Source organism: Arvicola amphibius, chromosome 4 (genome assembly GCF_903992535.2).
Source record: "Arvicola amphibius chromosome 4, mArvAmp1.2, whole genome shotgun sequence".
Taxonomy (NCBI): domain Eukaryota; kingdom Metazoa; phylum Chordata; class Mammalia; order Rodentia; family Cricetidae; genus Arvicola; species Arvicola amphibius.
Genome location: NC_052050.1, coordinates 91216176 through 91242099, shown reverse-complemented (window position 1 = coordinate 91242099; position 25924 = coordinate 91216176). Strand labels below are relative to the sequence as shown.

Here is a 25924-nt window from a genome sequence, read left to right as displayed (position 1 = left end):
CAAGAATCTACTACCCAGTCAGGAATCTTACAGGGCCCTGCACACACTGCTCAGTTAACTTAACATGCTTCTGAAAGTCTTCTGGGTCCCGGTGGCAACGCGTGTGTGAGCATCATGATGGCACAGCCTAGGAAAGTCCTAGGGCCTTCTGGCTGGAGACCAAACTCAACGTCGAGGAGTTAACGCAACAGGAAAGGGCTTAATGCCTACAAGCCCGACATTTAGGAGGCTGAGGCGGGTCATGATTTTGAGGCCAACCTAGGCTACATAGCCATTTCCAGGGTAGCCAGACCAAATAGGCTACCTAGTAAGATCTTGCCAGAAACAACAATCACAAAAGTCAAGATGGCATTAAAGGAACACTGAAGTTGGAGGTGCAGGTCTAGGACAGCAGACTCAGAGGAATGGCGGCACAGGCTACCACTCTGCAGAGTGAGCAGCAACAGCTCCTCCCAGGACTCCTTCCCTCTGGAGTCAGGTCGACCTGTCCTAGAGGCCAGCATGTTAGGAGTAAAAGGTGTACTGTGCAGAGTCCAAGTTCTATGCGGGTTTATCAGGTGGCCCAAAACTTCAGGGAACTCGTCCCTGCCGTCTCTTGTGCCACTGCGGCCGTGCTGAAAGCTGGTATGACTAGATGGGGCAGGGGCGGATGCAGCTCCCACAGCAAATATATCAGTGTAGAGACAAACACGGGTGTGATACCCGCTGACCCAGGCACGCCAGACACAGTCATGTGGGAACCGGGCAACTGTTCTTATGATCCAGACTTCTGCGGCCCCAGCACAGCCATTTGGGCTACTTCTTCTCTCTTCCTCTGTGGTGCCAAGACCCTCAGGACCAGCTGAGGGAGGTCACAGGGTGGGCGGGAGGTCACGGGGAAATGGAGCTTGCTACAGTCCTCAGAGGCAGCAGTTCCCTTGGCACCTGCTGTGCCGGGTCAGTACAGGGCTCAAGGAGCACAGACATCCAGAGACTGGAAGGCCGTAATGGGAGAAGGGGTAGCACACAGAAAACATGACATGTGGCTAGCCATAGTGACAGCAGAGATCAGAAGTCACACTGCTTTATCTGATGCTGTGTGAACAGGTCTAGGGAACCACAGGCCTGGGAAGGCAGAAGGCTGGACTGAGACAAGCATGCCATGCTAGGATTCGGGTGATCCTGGGCTTCCGTCATGACAGCGACGAGGAAAGGGACAGAGTCACAAAGACTACAGGAGCTCAAGGAGGCTACAAGGATGGACAGGAGGTGGGCAAAATGCCTCAGAGTCCAGTCAGCTCTAAGGAGAGCCCTGGAAATGGAGCTGACTGGCCAAGCTGGTCAAAGAAAGTCTCTCCAGAGGCCACCTTCAGGTGTGGACTTGCAGTGAGGTGCACCAAGAGCTTCAGGTGCTGCAGAAACACAAAGACAAGACAGCTTCCCGAGTCTATCCCTTCTAGGACAGGGGGGCCGCAGAGCTCTGCACACATCCTGCGCTCCCCTATCTTGTTCTGCAGCCCCAAACATAGCTCAGGGGAGCTCAGGGGGTCAGAGGACCAGCAGGGGGCACCACAGACCCACATTTAGCAAGATTGATTTGTCCTTTCCCTACAGGGGCTGAGGTCCAGAGGCAGAGCATTGTAGCCCTGCAATCTTGGGTATAGGACACATCCATGCAACCCAGGACCCTGGGTGAGGGCAGACACTGGACAGGGCTGGGGCATAATAGCCCCTTGAGCTCAGAAACAGGAGGGTTCAGGGGTACTAGCCTAACAAGTCTAAGCAGGACGTTCCCACTGCACAGCTCCTGACGCCCCCACTGCACAGCAAGCCTGCTTGCTTCATGGGGGTGGTGTTTCACTTATGCCCTGCTCCCTCAAGAGGTAGCTTGGCCTCCACCCCATCACCCCACAACGAGGCTCAGTCACCACGAACGCAGACCCATCACTGGGTGTCAGGGTCTTGGAAGCCCCAAGCCTCCACAGCTGAGATAAGGAAGTTCTCAGAGCAGAGGGGCTGGTTGTTGAAAGTGTCGCAGTGTCCAGTGCGGCCTCGGTTCAGATCCCCGTCAATGTAGAGTGCTTGGCCACCTCCTCCCCCTGTGGGATAGGCAAGGCAACAGATGTCTTTCTGTTCCAACATCCACCCCATACCTAGATACGCCATCATCTCTGTCCTTGAAGGGTCTGCTAAATAGCAGTCTCAGTAAAGAGATCCTTGAACTACAGGGGCTCCTCTAAAACCACAAATTTACCCAGGCCTGGCTGTCCTGGCTAATGCTTGTCTGCTAGCCCATATATCCCAGCTTTCATGACTGGTCTACCCCCAACAACCCAGGTCCTTTTCCTTTAATGGACATGTCTACTTTGTTAACCACTAGTCAGCGAGGACTGGGCACAGAGGTTTCCGCTACCCGCAAGCCCCCATGTTTTCCTCCCAATTGGAAGAGAAGAGGTGCCCACCAATGATGAGGCAGTCATTGCCCCCAGCCATGAACATGGACTCTGTCTTGGAGGGCAGGTTGAAGTGCCGGGCAGCCAGGAAAGGAGACAGCCGATCAGCAGGGTCTGAAGAGACGGAGTGGCTGAGGAGGGAAGGAGCAGCTGCAGTCTCTGAGGACTTGAGGGATGTCGGCCTGGTCAACTCTGGGTGCTTGATGACCACCCACTCGTAACGCTGCACCTCTGGCTGCAGCTGGAGAAGAATGGGTGGCAGTCAGAGTAACTGGCGTGTGGAACCTCACTGGGCCTTCCTGCTCCAAAGCCACTGCCCATCTCCGCCACGACTGCTGTGAGTGATTCCCTAAGAGGACTGTGGCAATGGCACACCACATTAGCAAATGAGGTCCTGCTAGCTTCTGGGGCGCTAATAGCCTAACCAGCAAACCCCAGAAGTAAAAAAAAAGAGTATGTTTCAGGGCATTCGCTACAATGAAAATGAAACGAGGTTCTTGTGCCAGGTGACTTCCGAGCCTCTCGAGCCAGCTTCTGTGACAATTCCCTGGACAGATGCTGGGCCTACACTCAGTCTCGGAGGGCTGACTAAGTACTCAGAAGGTCTGAAGAGATAGGAACAGCCGAGGAAGGAGGGAGAGGGCAGAGGGACTCCACACTTAGCCCAACTCACCCTAAAAACAAAGCATTCTCCAGTTCCGAAGAACCCCAGTTTGCCTCCAAACTTATTTCTTTCGCTCCAGTCTGTTGACAGGTAAGCGCCACAAACCTAGGGAGGAGAGCGAAGGTGAGATTTCTGTCATCAGGTGAGTCCTCTCGATCAGGCATGCTGAGAGACCACGGCCCAGCCTAGGGGTACTGTATGCTGTATTCTCCCACCACTGAGGGAAAAGGTCACGGAGAGGACTGAGTTAAGGAAGTGTACCCTCTGGGCCATGTTGTCTTCCCCTGTGGCTCTTAAGCGTGAGAGCCAGCTCCATGTTGGAACCACATCCATACTCAGGTCTTGGCATCAGCCCAGTAAACCAGGCTCCTCACCTCCTTTTGCGTGGTCTTGATGAGCAGGAGGGTGGGCTCGTGTCCTTCACACTGGAAATAGAACCTGGGGGCAGAGACCACACGTGCTATCCTGCATGCCTTCCAATTAGCACCGCCAACTGTCAGTCCCAAGGGTAGAGAGGCCTGGGGACTACCACCACCTCTCTTCACAGTGGCCAAGGACCTTGCAATATCATTTGGGACAGGACAGGCTGCTACCGTGTGACAAAAGAGAAGATTCAGTGGATTCTCCCTCAGGCAAAGCCGAGTGCTGGAAGCTACAAAGAAGCAGGAACCAGAGAAGCAGGGGAGAGCTCAACCCTGAACTTAGGAAGGTGAGAGGTTTGCCACTGTGATGCTTAGGCATCCCTGGGGCTGGAAGGAGCCGGGGATGAGGGTTCTCTGTGTAGCCCTGGCTATCCTGGTACTCACTTTGTAGACCAGGCTGGCCTCGAACTCAGAACTGCCTCTGCCTCCGATTGCCAGGATTAAAGGTGTGCATCACCACCACCTGGTGAGACATGACTCTTTACTAAGCTGAAATGTTTGTGTGATTGCAGGCAAGAGACTTGGGGTTGAGGGAGGGTGGTCCAGAGTTTGTGAGCTGTCATTTGAGACTTGAATACTAACTGGACCCAACCAATGTAGCTTGGAGGGCAATGTGCCCCTGCTAGAATACCAGGTGCTTACACAGACAAAGACTCAAAAAAGGGGTACCCGGTCCAGGACTGTGATGGACGCAGGGGATAAGGGTAGCAGGGAGGCCAGGGCCAGCTGTCCAGATGACATTTCCCTAATAATTCTGAGCTCCTAAGATGGGGACTTTGATTTTTGTATCTTTATGATACCCACACAGGGCCCTCAACTGTGGTGCAAACAGCAATGATTTCCAAAGTCTGTGTAGCCTTGGAATAACCGAAGTCCAGGATAAGAGGCTCCTGATTCTGCAAGACCTTATCAGAATCTCAGGTTCAAAGGCTCATTTCCAGCCACCCAGTCACTTCCTGAAGTGGAGAACAGGATGTGACGTGCACAGTCCTGGGGGTGCCTCACCTGGTTAAGCTGTACCCATGCTGCAAAGAGGAGAAGAGCAGGAGGGGTTGGCAGAGGGCAAAACGCTCAGGGATCCAGGACCAAATGTCTCTCATCTCCTTCACGCTGACAATCTCTGAGCGGAAGTTTTCTGCATGGACAGCCAAGTGCACAAACTGCCTGGGAAAAGTGGGGAGGGGTGAGAGGCCACAGTGACCACAGTCCTGACTGTACCCCCTTACCTTGAGGCCCCACAGTTTTGTTTTGGTACATATCCTGAAAAGGATATCCTACTTACTCAGCCAGGTTTATAGCCTAGCTCTAGGTGCTGCTTGGAAATGGGGTGAAATTATTCCTAGAAGCCCCGCCTCCCACCTGATACGTGGAAGAGGGCCCAGCCTAGGGGATGGGCGACAAAAGCTCTTTAAGAAACCAGGACAAATGAAGTAAGCCTCCAGCAAGGCAAGCTGCAAAGCCAGCCAAGCACCAGGAGATCTCACAAGTGAGACAGAAAGAGGAACAGACAGACAGACAGTGCCTGTATCAATCAGGCTAAAGCAGCAAGCAGAAGCCAGCCCAGGAGAGCCAGGTGGACCTGGGAGACAGTGAGCAGCCAAGCCAAAGCTGGCTGGAAGAAAGGCAGGGCAGAGACGCCAAGCATCGAGGTGTGGTTTCAGACCTACCTTTTAGAAAGTGAGACACTGAGAAACAGGAGGAAGCAACGGACACGGAGAAGAAGAAAAATAAAACAGACAAGGAGAGGTTAGTGGTGGGTATTGATCCCCAGGTATGCCTTCCTTTGGGCCCAGGAGAAAGTGAACTCCATGCCAGCAGCCATACCTACAGCAGTCTACAAAGTCAGGTGTCAAACACCATGACACTTCCCAACCCTGCTCCCCAAGGACAGGGAGCCCATAATTAGCATCCAGAAGAATGCCAGCCACCTTGAAGCTCGCTAGAAGCTCTAGGAGCAGGAAGGGCAGAGCAGGAGCTGTTCTGATGTGACCCCCTAGGAGCCCAGTCTGGCACCTGCTGGGCCTCCTGATCACCTGGTAGTATCCAGCTTCCTTGTCTTAATAAGGCCGTAACTGCAAAGCCCTTCCTGTTTTCTAGTGTCTTTCTGTCTTCACGTGAGCAGGTGGACAGACAGAAGGCTAGAAGCAGACCAACGGCCGGCTGGATAAGCTCATGCTCAGACCTCAAGGATACATTCCACTAAAGCTTCCCACTCCACAAACGCAATATGCTCACAGCATAGGCACACGCACGCTCCCACACACACAGCACACACATGTATTCACACACACTTAACTTACAAACAGAGGCATGAGCACACATGCAATGCACAGGATCCTGGGGCCCACCTACCTCTTCTGCTTGACAGTAATGCCCTTCTGCTTTAGTGCTTTCTCATTGGCCATTTGTAAGAGCTGGATCTCCTTGCGGGAAAACAGGCGGATGGCAAAGGCCTTCTCTAATAGCTTCTCAGGGGACACTGTCTTGGCAATGTCCTTGACAAACATGCGGATGTCTTGCTTTATGTTATCTGATTCGAGGGGCTGGCCTGCTCTCACCTTGTGGAAGAACTTGAGGATGGCCAGAGCGACTCGGTATAATACCTTATAGCCTTCTACAAGGAAGACATCAAAGACACGGGCAAAGTAGTTGAGGGGCAGCTCCCCGAACAGCCACCGCTGCCAGTCAGAGTAGACCTGCAGGACATCCTCCGACACAGCCACCATCAGTTTGTGGGCTGCCTGGCAGTACTTGTTCACCAGGTCCCCAAACGTCATGCAGGAGGACTCAAAAGCCAGGAAGCTCTGGTCAATGAGCTTCTTGCTGGGGTCGTTGCAGGCCAGGATGCGGCAAGCCTTTTCGAAGCACTCGGCCTCGTCAATGCTGTAGTGCAGCAGCAGGGCCACCACGGCAGGCAGGGCAGGGCAGAAGGAGATGTCGGGGAACTGATTGGCGATACACAGCAGAATCTTGCGCACAGCCCCCTCACCCCGCGTGTTCAGGCAGTAGGTGGGCACCTGAGTGTTGTCTACAAACTCGGGCAAGGGCAGGCTACTACTGCTGTGCTTGCCCACAATCTTGCCCACGATGTCGCTGTACACACTGGCATCAGGTGTGACCGTGCGGCAGGGGATGTCCCGGATCAGGCGCTGGTACACTTTCCCCCGCAGGGCGTGGCTCTGAGCCCAGTAGCCCTGGCGTGCTAGTTGCTTCAACTCCTGAAGCTCAGTGCAGTTCAGTTCCTTTGGCCCCAGGTCCTGGATGGATGCGTCCATCTTGTCTCTGTCCACAAAGCAGTTGTATCCTGAGGAGTCCATGGCGCCTGAGGTGCCTGGGAGGCAGGTTCCAGGCTGCCAGGAAGGGAACTAAGAGTGGCTAAATCTTGCAGCCCCGTCCTTGGGGACTTTCTGTCAACCAGTCAGTCATCTCACGCACCCTGGAGGATTGAAAACCATTTTTAGTACATGCACTGAAAGTTCACCTTTTAAAGGACTTGGTTTTGTTTTTATTTTTCTAAAAGGGTTATGAAGATAAATAATTGCTCTGAGAAGTCACCACTAACTCTGAAGAACAACTTCTTTTCACAGAGTTTATGCATTAACAGAAGAGGTCATGGGTTCCAAGTAATGAAAAGCTAGGAACAGGTTCCCAGTAATGCTTTGAAAGCCTGACTCTGTGGGCCAGAGAGATGGCTGGATAGCTAGGAGGAGTGCTTACTTCTCTTTCAGAAGACCCAAGTTCAATTCCCAGCAACCAGCTCAGGCAGTTTAAAACTGTAACTCCAGTTCCAAGGGCCCAGCATCCTCTTCTGGCCTCTGCACATGTGTTGAAAACTAACGCAGAGACACACTCATACAAAATAAAAAGACAAACCTTCCTCTTTCTTATTTATTTTTGGTCTTTTGAGACAGGGTTTCTCTCTGTAGCACTGGCTGTCCTGGAACTTGTGCTGTAGACCAGGCTGGCCTCACAGAGACCCGCCTGCCTCTGCTCCAGAGTGCTGGAACTTGTGCTGTAGACCAGGCTGGCCTCACAGAGACCCACTGCCTCCGCCTCCAGAGTGCTGGGATTAAGGGTGTGCGTCATCTCTGATCGTCATAAATCTTTTTTAAAAACATTTAAAATTTAATTCAGGTGGTGGTCTACAAAGTGAGTTCCAGGACAGCCAGGGCTGTTACACAGAGAAACCCTGTCTTAAAAAACAAAAACAAAACACATTTAAAGTTAGTTTTATTACCTGTGCAGGTGTTGTGCCTACATGTGCATGTATGTATACCTGTGCACCACAGTGTGCCTGGTGCCCATGGGAGCCAGAAGGGGAGGATCTCCTGGGACTGGAATTACAAACAGTTAAGAGCCACCACTGCTGTGCAATATTCCTTTATACTGTGTGATGTGTCACTGTGATTGGTTTAATAAAAAGCTAACTGGCCAACAGCTAAGCAGGAGGTATAGGTGAGACTTCTGGACAGAGGGAGCTCTGGGAAGAAAGGCAGAGTCACCAGCCAGATGCAGAATAACCAGGATGTGCATAACAGAGATGAGGTAATGAGCACGTGGGAGAGTGTAGATAAAAATATGGGTTAATTTAATTTATAAAAGCTAGTTAGGGGGGCTGGAGAGATGGCTCAGAGGTTAAGAGCATTACCTGCTCTTCCAAAGGTCCTGAGTTCAATTCCCAGCAACCACATGATGGCTCACAACCATCTGTAACTGGGGTCTGGTGCCCTCTTCTGGCCTTCAGGCATACACACATACAGAATATTGTGTACATAATAAATAAACATTAAAAAAAAAGCTAGTTAGAAGCCAGCTGGTGGTGGCGCACGCCTTTAATTCCAGCACTTGGGAAGCAGAGGCAGGCAGATCTCTGTGAGTTTGAGGCCAACCTGGTCTACAAGAGCTACTTCCAGGATGGCTCCAAAGTTACAGAGAAACCCTATCTCAAAAAACAAAACAAAACAAAACAAAAATAAACCTTGACACATATCAGTTAGAAAAAAAGCTAGTTAGAAATAAGTCTAAGCTAAGACTGAGCTTTCATAATTAATAATTAGTCTCTGTGTCATGTTTTGTGAACTGGTGGCCCAAAAAGAAAAGCTCATCTATACACTATATGGGTGCTGGGAATGGAACCCAAGTCCTCTGGAAAAGTAGCCAGTGCTCTTAAGCACTGAGCCATCTTTTCAACCCTCACCATTTTTAAAAAGTAAAAATACAGGGGCTGGAGAGATGGCTCAGTGCTTAGGAGCACTGGCTGTCATTCCAGGGGTTTAATATCCAGCACCTACATGGCAGCTCATAAATATAACTGTAACTCCAGTTCTAGGGGGTCCGAGAGACACCCTCACACAGAGCATCTACAGGCAAAACACCAATGCACATAAAATAAAAATGAATAAATTATTTTAAAAATACAATGAATCTTTTAAAAGATTTTTTAAAAGCCTGCTCTTTAAAAAAAAGATTTATTTTATGTATAAGAATGCTCTATCTGAATGTACAACTTTATGCCTGAAGAGGGCATCAGATCCCACTCTAGATGGTGTGAGACACCATGTGGTTGCTGGGAATTGAACTCAGGAACTCTGGAAGAGCAGCCAGTGCTTTAACATCTGAGTTCATCTCTCCAACCCCCCTGCCTTTTTAAAAAAGATTGATTGATTGATTGATTGATTGATTGATTTAAAAGCCTGACCTTACTAGAAACAGCTTTCCACTTGGGAAGATCTACTTAGGCCCTTGTAGCCTAGAGGCTATCAGAAAACAAATAAGGATCAAAGGAGCCAGCCTGATAGAGCTTCCTCTCCACCCTGGGGTGTTAGCCAGGCTCAGACCAGCTGTCTGGAGGGCACAGGCATGCTTACTTCAGCAAGCTGCATGGACTACTGGGCCAGCACTGCGTCCCTGAGCTGTGTCCCAGGTCGTGGAGTAGTCTATAGGCTCTTACCTTCCTCTGCCAGTTTAAAAGCTAAGTTCCAGAAGGGTAATTCCAGGGGAAGTCACCAGTAGGGTATGAAATGGGGCTTGGGGTGTAATTCTGTAGTACAGAACTACATTCTGTAGTTGAGGAACAAACGGAAGGTGACACAATTTCCAAACTAGACGCCCTGGCTCCAAGTAAACTAGAGGCAGAATGCTTAGGAGAGACGATGCTGTTCCACTGCCCGGCGGCTGTTGTGAGAGACTCAGGCACACAGAAAAGTGGGTGAGCAGACGGGGTGCAGCGCACTCGTGTGAAGCACCACAACTTTGGAGGGATGGGAGGCAGGAGGATCATGAGTTCAAAGTCTGCCTGAGCTACACAGGAAGTTCAACACTGAGAAGTATCGTGAGACTCTACCTTAAACAAACAAACAGGGTTTGGAGAGAAGGCTCAGCAGTTATGAGCAAGGACTGCTTTGCAGAGGATCTGATATTCTGGCCTCCGCAGGAACCTGCACTCACACGGACTACCCAAGCACAGACACACACATAATTTAAAATAATAAAAATATGGGCCTAGAGAAAGGGTTCAACTGTTGAGAGCACTTGTTGCTCTTGAAGAGAACCTAGGTTTGGTTTCCAGCACCCACATTGTGACTCCCAACCATCTATAATGCCAGTTTCAGGGGAGCTGGTGCCCTCTTCTGACCTCTGTGGGCACCAGGAACCACATGGTACATATAAATACATACAGGTCAAACACTTATGCACATAAAATACATGGAAAGAAAATAAAAATACACAGGTGTGCTAGTGCACACTTTTAATCCCAGCATTTGGGAGGCAGATGCAGGTAGACTTCTGTGAGTTTGAGGCCAGCCTGGTCTACACGAGCTAGTTCTAGGACAGGTTCCAAAGAGAAACCCTGTCTTGAAAAACCAAAACAACAACAATAGTCATACACATAAAATTTAAAAAACAAAGCAAGGGCTAGGATGGAGCTCAGTTGTGGAGCAGCTATCTAGTATGCATGGGGCCTACGGTGTGGCCTCAAGCCCAGAAAACAAGAGAGAGGAAGGGAAAGGAGGGGGGAAAGGGAGAGATCATACAGGGGAGGAGAGGGCAGTGGAGGGAACAGTGGAGGGTGAGATATACTAAGAGACCATGCACAAGAGCTCTAATAGCCCATTGATTTGGGTCCTAACGCTTCAAAAAGACTGCTGTCCCGGACACATTCACTCATGCACATGGCTGACCTTTCTGATCTGGATGGTTGAACTGTCCGACAGCGCCATTGGGAGTCTGCTTCAGTGAGTTTAGGAAATTTCCACACCACTCTGATTTGTCTTGCATCTAGAAAATTCAACTAGAAAATAAACAGAAAAAGACAATGCTATTGAGTTAAAAGAATTTTCTTTCTTTTTTTTTTTCCAGATAGGGTTTCTTTGTGTATAGCCTTGGATGTCCTGGAACTCTCTCTGTAGATCAGCTTGCCCTCAAATTCACAAAGATCCGCCTGCCTCTGCCTCCCTAGTGCTGGAATTAAACGTCTGTGCCACCATGCCCAGCAAGGCAAGCTTTAAAAATTGGAGTTGCTCACTGGGTGGTGGTGGTACATACCTTTAATCCCAGCTCTTGAGATGCAGAGACAGGCAGATCTTGGTGGGTTCAAAGCCAGCGGGGTCTACAGAGCAAGTTCCAGACTGGCTCTAAAGCTATAGAGAAATCCTTTCTCGAAAAAAAAAAAAAAAAAAAAAAAAAAACTTGAAGTTGCTTAAATGACCTCTGTCCCTTGGCCTCCTTTTATGTACAGGGTATATAAAATGATTATAATCATTTGGTATGTAATCATTTGGTGTGCCATCGCGCCAGGCTGAAAAACTATAATGTAGATGCTAATGTGTGGGACTATCTAAGAAAACACCTTGATTTTAGGTTCCTCTCTCTGTGGTAAATATATATGAAACATCATTTTAACCATTTTTAAAATATTTGTGTGTGGGTGTGCTGGACAGTACACTTGTTGGAGATCAGAAGACAACCTTGGGCGCTGATCTGTGCTTCCATCTCGTTTGAGACAGGGTCTCTTGTCCACTACTGCATACGCCGGGTTAGGTCCTGTGAGCAAAGGGATTCTCCCACCTCCCAGCCAAGCCCCCAACAGATAATGCTTCCAAGTCCGGCTTTACATGGGTTCTGGTGATCTGAACTAAGTCCTCACACTTGCACACAAAACACGTTATCCATGAACCATCTCCTTAGCTTCCATTTTAACCACTTCAGGGCTGGAGCAATGGCTCAGTGGTAAGGGCTGGCTGCTCTTCCAGAGAACCTGTGCTCAATGCCCAGGGCCAACATGGTGGTTCACAACCATCTGTAATTCTGTCCCCAGGGAATCCGACCCCCACTTCTGGACTCCATAGGCATCAGGCATATATGTGGTGCACAGACATACATGCGGGCAAAAGATGCACATAAAATACAAAGAAGATACTTTAGTGGTGTCAGGTGACTTCACGTTGCTGTGCCATCCCACTGTCTCCAGAACAGCTCCATCTCCCAGTCAAACTCCCCAGTCCTCCCCTAGTCCTTGAGATGACCTCACAGCATCCCACTGTCTCCAGAATCACTCCATCTCCCAGTCAAACTCCCTGGTCCTCCCCTAGTCCTTGAGATGACCTCACAGCATCCCATGTCTCCACAACTGCTCCACCTCCTACAGTCAAACTCTCCTGTCCTCCCTAGTCCTTGAGATGACCTCACAGCATCCCACTGTCTCCAGAATCGCTCCATCTCCCACAGTCAAACTCCCCGGTCCTTCCCAGTCCTTGAGATGACCTCACAGCACTTTTTTTCCTTCCAAATAAGGTTTCTCTGGCCATCCAGGAACTCACTCGGCAGACTTTCAACTCACAAGGCTGGCCTTGAACTCAGATCTCTGCCTCTGCCTCCGAAGTGATGGGTGTCCACCATCACTTCCCAGCACATTTTTTCCCTTTAAAATGAGTTTTACTATGTAGCACACACTAACCTTGAAGCTTTGACTATCCTGCCATAGCCTCCTGAGTTGTGAAATTACAGCTGTATATCAACATACCTGGTGGCTCAGAATTTTCTTCCACTTAAAAAGAAAAAAGTCCAGGTATGGGAGCACACTCCTTTAATCCCAGCACTTGTGAGGCAGAGGCAGCCGGATCTCTGTGAGTTCGAGGCTAGCCTGGTCTACAAGAGCTAGTTCCAGAACAGCCAGGGCTGTTACACAGAGAAAGCCTATCTCAGAAAAAAAAAAAGGAAAAGACTTGATTTTTTTTCTTTGTATTTTATGTGTATGAGTGCTCACCTGCATGTCAGAAAAGGGCACTGGATCCCCTGGAACTGGAGTTACAGCCAGCTTGAGCCGCCATGTGGGTGCTGAAACCACGTGCTCTGAAAGAGCAGTAAGTGTTCTTAATCACTAAGCCATCTCTTCAGCCCCATTGATAACTCTTTACAGGGGCTTCCTTATATTAATCATTAATTGAAACAAGGTTTTCTGGGTCTGAGGGTGTGGCTAAGTGGCACAGTACTTAGCCATGACTGAGGTCATGGCACCACAAACAACCCAAAATTGCTACAAGCACTATAACCATATTAAATTGATTTTTAATGTGTCCCAACGGCAAAGCTTGCTTATAGCGGGTCCAGTCCTGCCGCCTCAGCCCTCTTTCACGACTCTGAAAACAGCAGGACCCCCTGCCTGCTTTCCCTCAACCCCCCCCCCCATGTCTGATTCCCACATCTGAGCCATCTCCAGACTTCGGTTCTCAGTTTAAAAGCCTACAGAGCCACCCGCCACAGGTCCATTCTTTCTGGGTGACAAGGACCTGCTGCCCCTGAGTGAAATAAAAACATTTATAAATAGAACAGGCGTTTAGCAGAGCATGCCAGCTGGCTCCAGGTTGAACATTAAACTGGAAACTCCTAAAGGGGTGGCGGTACTGTTCAAAGACCTCCCTCAGGAGGCCCAGAGAACGCTCTGGAACCACAGGGACCCAATCATCTCTCCTTCACATCCCACTCAAAGGGAACTGCATGATATCGGGGCTGGCACATGAGGCTTTCTCCGGGCATCTATAAAATGGGCTCAGCTGCCTTGCAATTCCAGAGGATCTGATGCCTTCTTTGACCTCTGAGGTCAACAGGCATGCATCTGGTGCATATAAATACACACAGGCAAAACACTCATAATTATAACAGAAAGTAAAATTTAAAGTCTTTTAAAAGATGGGCTCGGGATGTCTTTATCACATGATAAAAGAACACGTAATCAGGCTGGAACTATGGCTCGGAGGTTGGGAGCACTGGCTGCTCTTCTAGAAGACTGGGGTTGGATTTCTAGCACCCACATGGCACTCAGAACCATCTGTAACTCCAGGGCATCTGAAGGCATAAATGGTTCATAGATATACATGCAGGCACAACACTCATACACATAAAAAAATAAAAACCACATAAATAATCACAAAACGACAGATAGACCAAATTACAAAGCAAAACTTGTGAGTACTATTCAAATAATTATTTTAGTCCTAGCTCTCTTCAACGGAAGGATTTCTACCAGGACTGCTCTGGTGTGGCCCTCAAAGCCTTTCCTCACAATGGAAGGACTTCTACCAGGACTGCTCTGGTGTGGCCCTCAAAGCCTTTCCTCACAACGGAAGGACTTCTACCAGGACTGCTCTGGTGTGGCCCTCAAAGCCTTTCCTCACATTTACACATGATACAATGAGTCATTGAGATGCGGAAGTAAGGAAGGCGAGAAATTCATTAAAAACAAATAAACCAGACTCTTAAGACTCACACTTTGGAGAATTAAATTGTTTATTTATTCATTCACTCTTTTTGTTTTGTTTTTTGTTTGTTCGTTTGCAAGACACAGTTTCATTGTGTAGCCCTGGCTGTCCTGGAACTCACTCTGTAGACCAGGCTGGATTTAAACTCAGAAATCTGCCTGCCTCTGCCTCCCGAGTGCTGGGATTAAAGTCATTCTTATTTATTTGTGTTTTGAGACAGGGCCTCTCTATGTAGCTCTGCAGGCCTGAACTCACCATGTAGGGTGACACAGCACACACAGGACGTCTGTCTCCTGCTTGGGCAATGTGGACTGGCCACACAACAGCACAGACCCTGCACAGGTGCTGTCTCTGTGAACAGTGCTCAAGAGGCCACTTTCCCTCAGCCTGAGGGTTGGGGTTGTGATCTGTCACCACAGATGCTGCACTGTCTGCAAGTCTCTCTCAACAGAGAAGAGCTGGTTCTCCCAGCGGCAGCTCTGGCCCCTCTCCTGCTGTTCAGTGTGTTTGGAATGGGAAGCACTCTACAGCTTGTGCCCTCAGGCCTCACCAGCAATTCCAAGAAAGGGGAAAAGCTACTTGATGTCTGTTGGACTCATGGAGCAAGAGCTGGTAGTGGTTTCAACAGCAGGACCCCACTGCAGGGTGATGGATACTTTTACGGGGTCCCTGGTGCGAACATCTCCTAAGAGATGACACGTGAGCTGGAGTCAGAATGTGGTCGATACCAGGAGCTGTGAGGCCGGTAGCACAGGCTAAAACATGCACACACACAAGGTGTCTAGGGTTTATGCTAAGAGCAGTGGGAAATGGGGAAGGGCATGAACTAAGAAAGGTTTCTAGTATGAGGGTGTTTTAGTGCTTCTTCTTTTTTTTTTTTTTTTTTTTGGTTTTTCGAGACAGGGTTTCTCTGTGGCTTTGGAGCCTGTCCTGGAACTAGCTCTTGTAGACCAGGCTGGTCTCGAACTCAGAGATCCGCCTGCCTCTGCCTCCCAAGTGCTGGGATTAAAGGCGTGCGCCACCACCACCCGGCTTAGTATGAGGGTTTTTTGAGACAGGGTTTCTCTAAGTAGTCCAGGCTGGCCTTGAACTCACAGAGATCCACGTGCCTCTGCTTCCTAAATGCTGGGGTTTTAAAGGCACACACCATCATTGCCCTGGTGTGAGGGTTAAATTGAAACTGTTTATAGAAAGTTCTCCACCCTGGACACGCCAGGACAGCTCAGATGTCTCAGCACTTTCCTTTTGAGGCTGCACAGAGTCGCGGGCCTCACCTTCCACACTCAGGAACCTCTGGAGGATCATCCCAGTGGCCACTCCTGAAGAGGTGCAGTTCTCCCACAGGCCAGAGCCAACTGCCTCTTTCAACAGCCTCACTTCCCCTTCCTGCCCCGAGCTGCTTCTCCACTTCACAGGCTTCCCCTAATTTCATAGCGTTTTTTCTACCAGCGTGGAGACTATCTGAAAAGTTCAAGGCATCTGAATTTGGAAAGAAAGTATGTCTTTTAAAGCAAACAAAAAACATATGTGGAAAGACATGCTTTCTAGTTCCCCAAAATGTTATGCTGCTGGATTGGATGACACGCTCCAGGCTATGCCTGTGACTGCCGTACGAACGTGTCCTCACCCACAGTACTGCCCTGGGTTTGCCAAGGATAAGACCAAACATCAGTGGAGCCATAGGTGGCTGCTGGCTCGGCCAGGCCAGCCTTCTCCGAGAAGAGGCATTCCTGTAAGACACTTCTACCACAAATGCTCCAGGGAGACTCAAAAGTCAACACCTTCCATCTACAGTAAAGCCATTGTTCTTCCCTTTGTCCACAGAGGAGGAAGGTGCCAGGACTGGGCTGAAAGGAAACCAGGCTCGTTAACACTGGCTTGACTGGTCCATCACCCATTTAGGCAGGTCGTTGGCCAGGAGGTGGGGTTGGGTGGTGGTGGTCCCCAGGGGGTCATCTTCAGCCACAGAGGCTGACTGCCGAGGATGTGGGTGGCTCTGCAGTCCACCCTGCTCAATCCCAAGGAGAGCCTGATGGCACAGGATTTACTGCTCCACTTTAGAGATGAAAGCAACGGGAGAGGAGAGGCTCTGGAGAAAATCCACACAGGAGGAACACCCAGTCTGCTGAGACCCTCCTTGAGGTATAGGCCTCTTCACAGTCAGCTCTGCCCTAGCTCCTTCCCCAGCAAGGTCAGGACTTCTTTTCAATACCATGAGGCTGTCCCAAAACACTGCTTTGGTCATGAGACTGCATCTCTAACCTCTTCTCCCAAACAGGCAGATTTGAAAACAAACTCCTTAGCGTGTGACATGCAGACTGTGCTGAGGCTCACAGTGTAACAGCTCTCCTTTGCTCCAAACTTTTATTCATTCCACAAACTTTGTGTTAGTTGCTCCTCCTTGCCTGCTTCAGAATGGACCCTGGGGATAGAGCAGAACAGAGGATCCAGAGGAGACTACAACCATAAACACACACAGCGATGTTACTTCAAGTCTATAAAGACGGGGAGCTCACTGGGGTAGGTGAAGACAGTACTTGGGGGATAGCATTGCAGAAAGAAAGATGGGGAGACACCACTAAGTTGGGGGTCTTTGGTGTGAGATGAGAAGCAGAAGAGGTTAATATGTGACATCCCAGATAAACAGAAAATCACCCTGATGTCTGTGGTGGAAGAGTCAGGGGAAAGGAGGGCCGAGTCCAGCTGAGGAAGTGGAAAGAACGGCTAGTGGAAAGGTCACGGCAGGTCCTGACAGAGTGGTCACCAGAAACAGCTTTCCTACAATGGCTGTGGTACAGAGAAGGCACCCACACCCACACACAGCACCAAACAAAGACAGAGTGTCCCAAGGGAGTCTCACACCCCTATGTAGCCTTAGCCTGATAGCGCTTCTCCAGCCACAGGAACAAGCTATAACCCGGGGCCCTGTCTGACTGAACCTTAGTCACCGTGCCACATGCTAGGCAGGGCTCAGCTTCTCCTCTCCAGTCTTAGCAATCCCCACATGCTTTCCTGGAGACCGGGAGCAGGACATCAGACAGGAATAAAGACCGGAGAGGAAGTCAAGTTGGACCCCTAGGCTGAGCATATGGGAAACCTGATGCCTGGCAGGCATCACAGATAACAGTGGACAACGGAAGGGGGCCGTGAGACACTATGTGACAGATAAGCACACGTTCCTCTAATGCAGGTCACCCTAGAATATATCAGGGCATGCCCATGCTTGCCCTTCAATCTTGCTTAACAAGGACATGGAAAAAAAGGAAAAGAGCCCACCAGTTCAGGGGAGGTGCATATGCAGACCATTAGAGATGACCGCAAACCTGGGCATCTATGTGGCAGAGACCATGCCTACAGGGTTGGGGGAGGCCTGGGATATGCTGTCTGGGGCGGGGAAGGCACAGCTATGACTGCTGAGACAGTGATGGTTTGCTGTCCGATAAGATGCTGGGAGTGCCAACACGTCCTGAGCAGCTGGCCCACTGACGAATGTGTGGCTGAGAATAGAGATGCTAGCAAGTAGGGAACCTGAAAGGGCACCTGAGATGGTAGCAGGGGGCAGCTGCCTGTGGGGGTAACCCAAAAGTACAGTACTGAGACAGGGAGGAGGTGAAGGCCAGAGGAACACATGAGACAGCCGGAGGGGCCAGGGCATGAACAGCAGAGACAAGGACAGAGGTCACAACCAGCAATCAAGAGCAAGTGACAATCAAGCCCTCTTCCCAGGGACACATCTCCAAGGATGTGCCCATTCTCCAAGTAGCTGCTGGACATTCCAGAGACATAGATGACCTCAGAGTGTTGTCAGGAGTCCTGGGCACAGGGTGGGGGATGGACTGAATGCCCATCTTCTCCTTAGACTGCGGCCCTGGCACAGAACAGCACAGAAGAAACCTTGGAAGTAACCTGTCCACTCCAAGTCACCCATCCCCTCCATATCCAACCTTTCCAGAACTTTCTTTCAAATGCCTCCCAGGTCTCTTGTAACTAGCTGGGCCTAGCAGATACAAGATACCCGACAGAACCGTCACAGCGGATTTGTAGACACACTGATAATTAAGACATACTTAGAGGGGGCGGCAGAAGCCTTCCTGGAGGAAGGTTCCAATGGGAGGGCAGATGAGGTATGATGGCATCCACAGAAAGGACCAGAACACACAGTAGAAGGGAAGGAGAATTAAAGACTAAGGCCCCTTTCTATTGAGGGTCCATCCCCATCCTGTTAGGAACAGATGCCACCAGGGCACTGAGATGAGGAGGTACGGGATTTCTTTCCGAGAGATCTGTCTGTTGACAGGAAAGTAGATGCAGAAGCAGCAGCCATCAGAATCACTGTTAGAAGTGACTGAAGGCAGGCAGACCACCTGGGGTGTGTTGCACTTGGGGTACAAGCCACCCTGGGCCTTCACATGCAGAATGTCATGGTGGGAGAGGTCCCACATGGACATACTTCCCGAATATTCTCTCTGAGCCCCACTGCCTAAGAGAATCTTAAGGGTAAGATGGTGCCAATAACCAGGGTGATGAGAGTCACTCTGGTCTTCAGGCAGTTCAGCTCCTGCTCCTTCCTACTCTTCTCCCCAGGACCCTCCTTTTTTCTCTCTCATGTTTCTGAACCAGCCTATAGCACCCCCATCACCACCACACACACACACCCTTCCTCTCTGGAGGAATCCCTGCCGCCTCCCTTCACTAGGTCTCTGGTCACCTGCCTCCAGCCCCCAGCCTTGTTCTCTGTGCCATCACTAGAAGGATGGGTTGAGCAGCCTCAGGCTCCTCCCCACTACCTCCCCACACATGAAAGACCTTTACATTTCTATTTCATTATATATACCTAAGTCATTCAACCCCATTCTACCCCGGGGCCAAATATTCATAAATAGTATCTGTCTGTCTGTCCCCAAAAAGGTCCTCACCATGTAGGGCTGCAACTCACCTACAGACCAGCTAGCCTCAGATGTACAGAGGTTTGCCTGTCACTGCCTCTTGAGTTCTGGAATAAAGGTGTTTGGCACCATGCCAGGCCTAGCCCCTATCTCACGGTACCTTAGCACACACAGTGCTCCTGCTCTGGAACACTGGTCCCCTTCTGCCAGCCCCTTCACTCTGTTTCTCTGCATGCAGCTAAGCCTAGACAGCCATGACAACCCTCCGCTCCCAATTGTCCCCTTGTCTCAGCGGCCAGGCAGGAGGAGGCTGGGCTGAAGCACGCTTCTCTACACCTACATCAGCACTGAGGAGGCGAAAACAACCAGACCATCTGCTCGTGGGCCTTGAGCACGCTGGGCTCTGGGTGCTGCCTGGCAGGCCTTCTCGGCTCACCTCCAGCTCCTCTGTTCCCAGGCATTGGCTCATAGCCTCACCCTGCCCCCTTTGAGAAGGGCAGGCGGCCAGGCAGGAGCTTCCTTTAACTGCAGCCACACTTGGTGCCACGGCCCAAGAACAGGCCCCCTGAACAGGCTCTGATCTCCTTTCCCTGAGCCCTCACTGAGGCCCTTCTCTAGTTCTGCCTCTTCCTTTAAATTCCATCAGGGTGGAACAGCTGGCGACAGCAGGTTGCATCCAACTCCGGCCTTTAGGACACCACTGCTCAGCTTATCCACAACAGCACCTCAGGCCCTTAACTCCCCAAAGCACTCGTGGCTGATGTCACTCCCTGGGCTGTTCTGGTCTGGATGCCGGCTCACTGCTCCAGCTCTCCCTCTACAATGGCTCCTCGATGTCCCGGCTGTAGAAATCCAGCTTCCTCCTAGCCTCCGCACGTGAGCTCTAGACCCTTCCCTCCAGCTGCTTCCGAGGCATCCTGCACATCTCATGACCTTCATGCTCCGTGGCTTTACCACTGCAACTCACCTCTGCAATGGCCAGGGCTTGGCTTGTCACAACATCTAACCTGAGATCCTTCCTGTCCCCCACCCTCCTGCCCCTCCCACTGCAGCTTCGGGAGCACTGGTCACACAGTGCAAGCTACAGTTCCCGCGGTATAATCAAGAGGTACGTCCCTTCTAAAGGGACATGAAGGAGGAGAGGTAGGGCGTATTTGTCCCCTCTTCCTTTCTTAGCTCATTCTCATCAATCTTCAGGGGCCCTCCAGTGACTTTCCAGGCCAGTGCCTACTTATCCAGGTCTGTTCCCACTCCTGTCAGCACACTGAGGTATTGTAGTGACCTGTTTTAAGTCCCACTCTTCTACTAGATTGTAGCTTCCGTACCCAAATGTCACATTACACTCTAGTGTGCCTGGGAAGGAAGAAACCAGAGAAGGAAGCAGGTTAATTTTGAAGTCTGAATAACAGTAGGCAGCCTTAACAAACTCGTCTTATGCAGTGACCCCAGAAGGCAGGATGTATGCTGTCTCAGCCCTGAAGCACAGCCTAAGAATTTCTCAAGTGTTAGTGGTGACTGGCACTCACAGTTGACTCCCTGGTTACAGGGAACTTGATAGTGGGCCTTTTGCTGGTGGCACACAATGGCAGGCACGTGCCAGGTACAAAAGGGATGTGACCAGTAATGAGGCTTGAGTCACAGCACCGTGGGCCAGCTGGACTGCTTGCTGGCTGGAAGTCAAATGCAGGTCTTCCTAGAGGTGCCTGAGATTATACATGGGATTCTGAGAACCACGCTTGGCTAGCCATTCTAGACACAGGCAGGGGCTGGATCTCCATGAGGTTCTTTTCTTCCCACAGCAAGTCAGGAAAAGAATTCAGCCAAAATGTCAGCAGCACCAGAATTTCAACTGACCTGAGCTCCGAGTTAGGTGTCTGAGGGAGGTGTGCCTTGCAAGGCTAGGCACTGGCAGGTTCTCAAACATCTTCAGACCAAGTAGGACAGCTGCCTGGGAGTCACAAAGGCTTAATCATTTTAATAGGCATTCAAGACATGCTTCCTGCATGCCAAAGTGCCAAGTGCTGGAGGAAAAAGATGTGAGGCATTGCTTCAGCTCCCAGGAAGCCATGATCAGGACTGAACACTGACCAAGCGCTTGAAGGCACAGGTGCTACACGACTGGGAAGCGCAGGGCATCAGAGCCCTCTGTCCACAAGGAAACAGGGCTCAGAAAAGGTTTCCTAGAGTCTGTGTCTGCCTCAGCTGGGTCTTGAAGGGTGAGGAAGCCTTAGCCCCAGGCAGTGGCACAGAAAACACGAGCAAAGGACAAAAGCACCAAGAACAGAGATCCTTCTGAGTCTAGGTACTGCTTGCAATGAGGGCACAGGCCAGTGAGTATCTTTACGGTTCAGATCGAAAGCCAGTCTAAGGTGGAGAGATGACTTAATCGGTAATGTGCTTGTTATCGAAGCATGAGGGTGTAAGTGTTCAACCCCCAGAATCCACATTAAAGGTGAGTGTGGCAACACATACCTCTAATGCCAACACCGGGGAGGCTCCGTGGGGCTCACTGGCAAGCCTCAGGTCTCCATGAGAGAGACTATCTCAAGAGGTAAGGTGGAGAGCAATTGAGTGAGACATCAAATGTCGACCTCTGGCCTCCACACACAGGAACTCACATGCACCTATACACACACCCACAAAGGGGAGACAAAGACATCTATAGTCTAGTTCACAGGCTCCAAGGAGCCTAAAGGCCTGGGGTTCAGCGAGCTGCTGACAAAGGACTGTGTTCTTGTGTGCTGAAGGAGCCCAGAAAGACAGAAAAGGACTCCAGGGAGGAGTATGTCCCACAACTCAATTCTTCTAAGGGTCCATAAGCTTCCAAGACAGGAATGCTGGAAGGGTCTTGCTGGGGAAGATGGAAGGTAACTAGAGAACAGGAACAAAGTGATTCAAGGTGAGGCTGATGGGATAAAGGGAAGGCCTTGGGTGAGACCCAGACAATGAGTTACACTTAGAACAGTAAACCAGATTTTATTCATAATGGACTCACCTATCAGTAAACAACCAGAGTCTCTGAGCGTGCAGAACCCAACTAACAGTGGGAAACAGTCACATACCTGTAATCCCAGCGCACAGGAGGCCGACTCAGGAGGATCAGGAGTTTGAGGTCAGCCTAGGCTATGTAGCGAGAGCCTGTTTTAATACATCAAAACCAAGCTTCGGGATAGAGTTCAGTGGTTAGAATACTTTCCTAGCACTAGGCAGGAGGTCCTAGGTTCAATTCCCAGCACCACAGACAGACAGCTGAAAAATCAGGCAGGACAGAGTTTCAGAAAGTTTGGTGGTCTGTCACTTGCAAAGGAAAACGTGCCAGGCTGGAGTGAGCAGTATAGAAAAGTGCTCTGAGGCTGTGGGCGGATGGAGGCTCCTGTGGCAGGACCAGTTTCCCCCTACCCATGCGGCCCCACAACGTGGAAGAAAGACTATGGAGTGGACGTCACAGGCTTGGCCTCATGGCTGTCTCTAAGGCTGGCTAGACAGAAGCTGGAGACCTGCGAGGAAGGCAAGACAAGCTCCAAGTTCTAACCGTGAGAATGCCAACCCATGGTTTAGAGGACAATGAGCTCTTCTGAGCTAAGCAGCACCCAATCTAGAGGTTCCCCAAAAGGCAGTCAGGAAAAGCCCCTGTAAGGCAATGGAGCCAGGGAAGGTTCTACGTCCAGCACTCAGGAGCTCCCCCTTTACTCATGAGAAACTGGGTCTGACAGGAACACAAAGTCCATAAACTCACTCTACTCCCTCCACCTTAAGTTAGTGTCTTAAGGACATAGAATCAGGAGTCTGTATGTACAGCCCAACTTACCTCCCAGCTTAAATGCCACTCAGGAACATTCCCCACTCTTATGCCCCATGTACACTCTTTGGTTCCAGCCCAGGAGACACCCAGTGTCTGAATGGCACCTCTACTCTCCAAACTCAAAGCCTTATTCCTCCCTAGCTTGTCTCTTTCTGTATTCTATACATTGCAGCCTTGGGTTGCCAGCCACCCAACATCCTCCTTCTGCCCTGGCTCTTGCCATCCTGGTAGCTGCTTGTATCAGTCCAACCCTTCTGTTACCCTGGAGGTAACCTCAACTGTCCCCACACTCAGCACAGCGGCCCTTGTGGTTTTAGAACACATTCATCCAATCAAGTCCCTCACAAGCCACACTCTTCCAGAAGCTTCCAAATGTCACTCAATGCTGTGTCCACAGCACACACATGGCATCTACTCATACAAATTCATTTTCTTTCTTTTTTCCCTTTAGTACTGGGGATTGTGCCTAGGGCTTTGGGCATGCTAGATGAGAATTCTATTACTGAGTTGCTTTCTCCAACCCTTTCTGTTGTTTTGAAACAGTCTTGTTCTGTAGCCCAGGCCGGCCTAAAATTTGGTCCTTCTGCCTCAACCTCCCTACCGAGATTATAATTACATTCCACCATACTCAGCTCATTCCCTCTGCCTCAGGTCCTGGGAATTGAACACAGGGCCTCGTGTATACTAGGTAAGCACTGTTGAAGTATGAATTCAATAAACACATATTGGAAGGAGAGTGATATTTCCCAGATAATGAAATTCAGGCTTGTTCTCAGCAAAAGGCCTGAGGGCTTTTAAAAAAAATATGATCTCCATTTAAAAGGTGATGGCCGCAACAGCCACCGAAACAGCTGTTGCAAAGGGTTCTTTCTTCTACTTAGAGTTGTCAAAACAGAAAAGGTATGCTCAGACAGGGAGAACACTGAACAGGGCAAATGTTAACTGTTTTTACAACCCACTTCACTGTTCTGTGTACTTTAAACGAGAAACCACGCAAAGGCAAACACTTTACTACGCCTTCTGAGGCTGGCTCCGTCTCTAATAAGGATTAGGAGCAGGGCTGTGTGCCCAAGGTCACTGAGACTTGCTGGACAGTCCTGGCAGGTGTGGTTAGTCAGAGCTAGAAAGGCACACATGCCGGTGGACTTGCAGTCGCAGGGAGGTGAATTTGACTGTTGTTATGAAAACCTTGCCTAGATTACTAGATTACTTCTGCAACCCAAAAGGTCACCCTTGATCCAGTTGCAGTCACCAGGTGACATCCATCACTCAGAAAACAGCATCTGTATTCCGTCCAACAACCACTTAAGAGAGGGCTTGACCCACTGAATGCCAGACTGTGGCAGAGCCATGACTGGAGCCAATGTGGCACCAGGCCTATTCACATAAAGACCAGATTCTACCTACCCAGTCTGTCCCAGATGTCCAACATCTTTATCTGAGTGCTGAGGAGATTAGGTGAGGATTAATCCTCAGAGTAAAGGACGCACGCAAAGGGCTCATACCACTCAATATGAATGATCACTACCAAACATTTGAAATGTCTTGGATATTTGTCATCTGGGTTGGTCTGGACACCATCTGGAGCAAGAGCTTAAGAGAGCATGAGCACACTCAGCTCCACAACAACTCTGGGAACATTTACAAGTACCTGTGGAAGGAGAGTCCTTGACCCCAAGTAGACGAAATGGCAACATGTGCCAAATTATGCGACAGTTGTACAAACTGCCTGGAAGTCACCTGCTGGTCTTCCAGCAGAACGCGATGACGTGAGGAAAATCATTTTGAGCCTCTACCCGCTTTGGACAGACACAACCCTACTGCCATAAAAGTCAATTGCATATGACCCAGTTGGTTTAGACAACCTTTGGCCCCTAAAGTTGGCTCAGTGAGCCTTAACCCAAGAAGACCACAACTGTTTCTGAACTGTGGCCAGGCAGCCAGCATCCCTGCAGACTGACTTCTGTCATGGGAAGCCCACCACACACGGTGCCAGCTCTGCCCTCCAGCTATGTTATTCAAGACTCCAGAAGCACAGTGACAAGCTAAGGCACAGGTGACACAGGCGACCCAGGCAGGTCAGGGACACTAGCTGGAAAGGGCTCTTAAGCTGGGAAAGTACCTAAGCTTCAGGTGGGCAGCTGTGTCAGCTTTGGCAAGGGAAGGGCCCGAATTGTTGCAGGTCTTTGAGGGCAAAGGTATATGAACACTGCTGCAATTTCAAACAAATACAGAAAGAGGATTTCCTATTCCGCAGGGACGGAAAGTGCCCCAAGGGAAGGCTGACACGGAGGCAGTTCTTTCCCACGGCACAGAGCCGAGAGCAGGCAGCCACGACCTAAGAAGGCCGGGCCTGCCCAAAAGGATCTGACACCGGGGCCCGCCTCACGCACCAGGCTCGGGAGCACCAGTCTCCGGAGCCCCCCTAACACGCTGCGACCAAGGCACCAAGCACCGCCCGCGTCCCCTCTCTGTCTGTCCGTGCCGCCGGTCAGCGCGCGATGACAGTGACACCCCCACACCCCTCGTCCAGCCGCCACGCCCCCGCCGCGCACCCACCTCGGCGCCCGCACCGCACCGCTCCCTCCAGCTCTCCGCTGGACCGCGCTGGCCTTTCTGCGCACGCGCGTAGGCGGCCCCGCCCCACAAGCACGCGCTTGCGGGCTGCCCACCCCGATCGCCCCGCGTCTCCAGCTCTGCCGGCTCTGGGCATGCGCGCTCGCGCCCGGCGGCGGCCAAGCCGGGAGCATGCGCTAGCCGAACAGCGGTTCCCGCGCTCTGGGGCGGGGGTTTGCCTAAAGAGGTAGGAGCTCTAGCGCCTGGAATAAGGCAAAGTCATGGGCATCTGGAGCCCCGATGGCTGCCCGTGGAAGTCGCCGTCTGGCCCGGTTACGTGTGGATCCGAACTGCCCGTTCGTGACATCCAGCCGGTAGAGTGTAGGGCTCCTAGCTAGGGGCGGG

General features: G+C 50.6%; 1 protein-coding gene across 4 annotated transcripts; it reads right to left on the bottom strand.

Moving 5' to 3' along the window:
* Positions 1–296: 296 nt before the first annotated feature.
* Positions 297–25580, bottom strand: Tbc1d24 (TBC1 domain family member 24). Of its 4 annotated transcripts, none has more exons than XM_038326285.1 (9): positions 25523–25580; positions 10700–10809; positions 5871–6954; positions 5186–5203; positions 4524–4682; positions 3471–3534; positions 3106–3201; positions 2442–2673; positions 297–2078 (listed from the first exon to the last, which is right to left on the bottom strand). In XM_038326285.1, the coding sequence occupies exons 3-9, from the start codon at positions 6833–6835 to the stop codon at positions 1924–1926; spliced, it is 1689 nt and encodes a 562-aa protein (XP_038182213.1). In that variant the 5' UTR covers positions 6836–6954; positions 10700–10809; positions 25523–25580; the 3' UTR covers positions 297–1923. The 4 variants fall into 4 exon arrangements, with proteins under 4 accessions (XP_038182213.1, XP_038182214.1, XP_038182216.1 ...); XM_038326286.1 differs by lacking the exon at positions 25523–25580 and adding an exon at positions 15550–16167; XM_038326288.1 differs by lacking the exon at positions 4524–4682.
* Between the last annotated feature and the right edge of the window lie 344 nt (positions 25581–25924).

Coding starts and splice junctions, on each gene's coding strand:
- Tbc1d24 (XM_038326285.1), bottom strand. CDS start 6,835: ATGGACTCCTCAGGATACAACTGCTTTGTGGACAGAGACAAGATGGAC. Junction 3,535..4,523: donor CATGGGTACAGCTTAACCAG/GTGAGGCACCCC, acceptor CTCTGCCCCCAG/GTTCTATTTCCAGTGTGAAG. Junction 2,674..3,105: donor GAGAATGCTTTGTTTTTAGG/GTGAGTTGGGCT, acceptor ATTCTTCTCCAG/CTGCAGCCAGAGGTGCAGCG.